The 3,609-nt window shown below is 51.6% G+C and overlaps 1 protein-coding gene across 1 annotated transcript; it reads left to right on the forward strand.

Annotated features, from left to right (window-relative positions):
* Nucleotides 1-1,015: 1,015 nt before the first annotated feature.
* Nucleotides 1,016-2,666, forward strand: LOC121917875 (peroxisomal membrane protein 11C-like). The gene is made up of 3 exons (XM_042443990.1): nt 1,016-1,702; nt 1,801-1,851; nt 2,088-2,666. Exons 1-3 carry the CDS (start codon nt 1,425-1,427, stop codon nt 2,302-2,304), a joined length of 546 nt encoding a protein of 181 aa, XP_042299924.1. The 5' UTR covers nt 1,016-1,424; the 3' UTR covers nt 2,305-2,666.
* Nucleotides 2,667-3,609: the final 943 nt, after the last annotated feature.

Below are 3,609 nucleotides of genomic sequence, written 5' to 3' on the forward strand. Positions count from 1 at the left end.
CGAGGGCCAGTCCTGTTCTCACCACTGAGGGGCGCGCAGGTGGGTCCTCCCCTTTCCTTGGCACCAGACCAGACCAAGCAGACTTCAGAGAGTCCCTCCTTTGGGCTGGACAGGAATGCAACCCGCTCTTAAAGCGCAGGCAATGAGAAGGGTGCCATTTGAGGCAACCAAAGATGTCAGGAGCTGTTTTCTGGGCAAGAGGGCACAGCTGAAATGGTTCAGTTGGTGCTTTCCTTGCAGTGCCTCCGCTTCCTGGCAAAAGACTCCAAAGCAAACACCACTTGGCTGATGGGGGCAATGCCCTTGGCCCCTCCAGCAACCTGCCAGTCTCTGGCCCATGGTCAGTGGGGCTGCCTGATGGGTGGGCTGGTTGCCCTTTGACCTTGGCAGGAAGAGGCCACCTTTGCCCTTGCAGGCAGGGCTTCATGGGCAGAAGAGGGAGCAGAGGGAAGCCATGCAATGCCACATTCAATAGTGTCTGGATCAAGGAAAGTAATAGTGCCACTCTATTCTGCATTGGTCAGACCCCACCTGGGATATTGTGTCCAGTTCTGGGCAAAACAATTCAGAAAGGACATTGAGAAACGAGTCATGTGTCCAAAGGAGAGCGACTAAAATGGTGAAGGGTCTGGAAACCATGAAGCCCTATGAGGAAAGACTTAGGGAACTGCTGGGATGTTTAGCCTGGAGAAGAGAAGGTTAAGAGGTGATATGATAGCCCTGTTTAAATATTTGAAGGGATGCCATATTAAGGAGGGAGCAAGCTTGTTTTCTGCTGCTTCAGAGACTAGGACCCAGAGCAATGGATTTAAGCTCCAGGAAAAGAGATTCCAGCTCAACATTAGGAGGAACTTCCTGACAGTAAGGACTGTTTGACAGTGGAACACTCTTCCTCAGAAAGTGGTGGAGTCCCCTTCCTTGGAGGTTTTTAAATAAAGGCTGGATGGCCATCTGTCAATGGGGATGCTTTGACTGAGAGTTCCTGCATGGCAAAAGGGGTTGGACTGGATGGCCCTTGGGGTCTCTTCCAACTCTACAATTCTATGAGTCTCCATCTTGCTTGGTCTCCCCTCTAGCTCTCAGGGCAGAGAATGCTCCTCTCAGGCCCCCAAGATCCTTTTATTAACCAAGGAGGAACTCTGGGGGTTGAACCAAGGGTCCTTGTATGCAAAATGGGCAGAGCCCCCTCCCCACTCAAGCCTTTGGCTTCCAGAGCCTTCCCTTTGTTTGCCCTTCAACCTACAGCAGTGTTCCCTGGCAAAAAAAAAAAATTCTGAGTGTTAGGCAATTTTAGAGGCAGGAATTATAGTTTACATTTTATGCCTTCTCTGGCCATTTCCCCCCAAGAAAGTGCCCAGCAAGGCGGTGAATTACCTTTGTTTTATTTAGTCATGGCAAAATGTAGTTCAACGTAGGGATTACTTATGTTGGAATGCTGTGAAAGTCATGGGAATGGGTTCGCCTCGGGAAGTAGCTTTCCAGGCTTGGATCCTCATCCTCATCCCTCTCACTGTGCGCCACAGGAGGAAGATGCTGCCGTCCGCTGGCTCTCTGTCCTCAACAACCTCGCCGACCAGCTGTACTATCCCTGCGAGCACATGGCCTGGGCCGCAGATGCCAAAATAATCTGTGCCAACTCCAGCAAGTGGTGGGCCATCAGTACGGCCCTCTGGGGGACATCGCTGCTCCTGGGCATTGCCCGGTAAGGCTTGGGAAAGCAGGTGGGGAAGTACAGGACTGCTAGCTTGCTCCAGCAAAGCAACCAGCCACTGAAACTGTGTCTCTCCCACCCCATTCCAGCTCTCTGAGAATTTTATCCCAGCTGAGAAGAAAGCAGAAGAAAGAGCCCAGGTAAGCAATGTCCCACTCAGACATCTTCCCTCCGCTCTCTCCAGGCAACCAAGAGTTGCACACACGTTTTCTTTCTCTCACAAGCACACCTACAACCCTTTGCACACAAAGATGTCCCTGGATGGACTCCATTGAGTCTTTCTCAAGTCACCCCATACTTACAGGGTTATTGGGAGAAACTGAATCTTGTCTTCCCTGCCCCAAGCCTTGACCTCTTCCCTTCCTCTTTGCTGTAGCAGGGAGACCTTGCAGAAGGTGAAGGCTCAAGCAAGGGCTGAAGCTTTGACCATCATCAGCAACCTGGCTGACTTCTCCAATGCCATCCACTGGATGCCTCCTGGGGTGCTGTGGGCCGGGAAATTCCCCCCGTGGCTTGTGGGCCTGATGGGGACCCTGTCCTCCCTCATTGGGATCCATCTCACCTATGCAGCAGGCAGAGGTGGGGTGGCATGATGAAAGGGCAGCGCTGGCACACACAGCGGCAAAGATTGGATTGCCTTGGCGCACCTTCCGAAGAAACCAAGGTGATAATCACTAAGAGGGTAATTCTGCTGCTAGAGGCCTGGGTGCTGCAAACCCAGCCTTTCTGTCCAGGAAGAAATACTGGGGTGGCTGCTTCTGTCTGTATCCTCCACCTTTTGGGAACCTCAACTTGTGGGGAGACTGGCACTAAGGTGTTGGTGGGGGAGAGCCCACACTAAGGGCACAAATCCAGCAGAGACCCCTTCCACCTCACACAGAAGACAGGGCCAAATGCATGTATAGCTTTGTAAATGGGGAACAATCAGGGTCAGTAATAAAACTATGAGAAAATGTTTTGACTCTTCCATGGCTGTTCTTGCATGATATGAATGTGCTCGAAAGGCTCGCCAAAGAGCAAGATCCCTGCCACCCTGAGCCTGACTTGGGGTGAACCCCTTTCCCAGGACAACATCCTGCTGGGCATCTTCCACTTTTGGACAGGGTTTTTAACTCAGTGAAAATTTCCCTGCATCCGGGGTCCCATCCACTGTACCTTTGTGCCTCCTGCTGCCCTCCCACAATTGACTTTGGTCCTAAAGAGAAATCACAGCAGCAGCACGAAAAGAATAATCTTTACTGTTAGGCTGTTGTGTGCCTTCAAGCCGTTTCTGACTCATGGGATTTCCTTGGCAAGAGTTGTTCATGGTGGGTTTGTCTTTAACTTTCTCTGAGGCTGTGACCTTCTCAGGGTCACCCAGTGGTTTTACACAGCTGAGAGGAGATTCAAACCTTGGTTTCCCATTGTCCCAGTCCAACACTCAAACTTGTATTACATAACACAAGCTGCTAGCCCACTTTCTGGGGGTGCCCAGGCTTTCTTGGCCACCTCTTGGTCTATTTGAATGGGGGCCAGATAACTGCCTTTCCAGAATTAACAAACTCACCTGCGCAGGTAACCGTTCTAAGTATGGGAGAGCCCAATCCAAAATTCCTGCAGAAAGAAGCCTTCAGGGTTCTGCGGAGCAGAGGGGTGAGGTTGAACCCCCAAGGCAGGGGGCACTTTACCATGGTAAGCAAGATGGTGCCCGCGGCTATGCTGGGGGAGGGGCGTGTGTATTTCTTCCTTTTGGTAACCCAGACAAGTTCCTTTTTTGGACGACAACTTCCAGAATGCTCCCCACCCCTGCCAGAGTGCCCTCGTGCTACTAAACAACTCCAGAAAGGCCCAGAGAAGGGACAGGCCCGGCGGGGTACACCTCCAAGGCCAAAATTACTGTTACTTCACTGCTGAAATTT

The sequence above is a fragment of the Sceloporus undulatus genome, unplaced genomic scaffold (assembly GCF_019175285.1).
Source record: "Sceloporus undulatus isolate JIND9_A2432 ecotype Alabama unplaced genomic scaffold, SceUnd_v1.1 scaffold_1356, whole genome shotgun sequence".
NCBI lineage: Eukaryota > Metazoa > Chordata > Lepidosauria > Squamata > Phrynosomatidae > Sceloporus > Sceloporus undulatus.

Excerpts from the sequence above, each read along its gene's own strand:
- LOC121917875 (XM_042443990.1), top strand. The coding sequence starts at position 1,425 with ATGTTGGAATGCTGTGAAAGTCATGGGAATGGGTTCGCCTCGGGAAGT. Across the intron at positions 1,703-1,800 it reads CTGCTCCTGGGCATTGCCCG|CTCTCTGAGAATTTTATCCC; the intron begins GTAAGGCTTGGG and ends ACCCCATTCCAG. Across the intron at positions 1,852-2,087 it reads AAGCAGAAGAAAGAGCCCAG|CAGGGAGACCTTGCAGAAGG; the intron begins GTAAGCAATGTC and ends TCTTTGCTGTAG.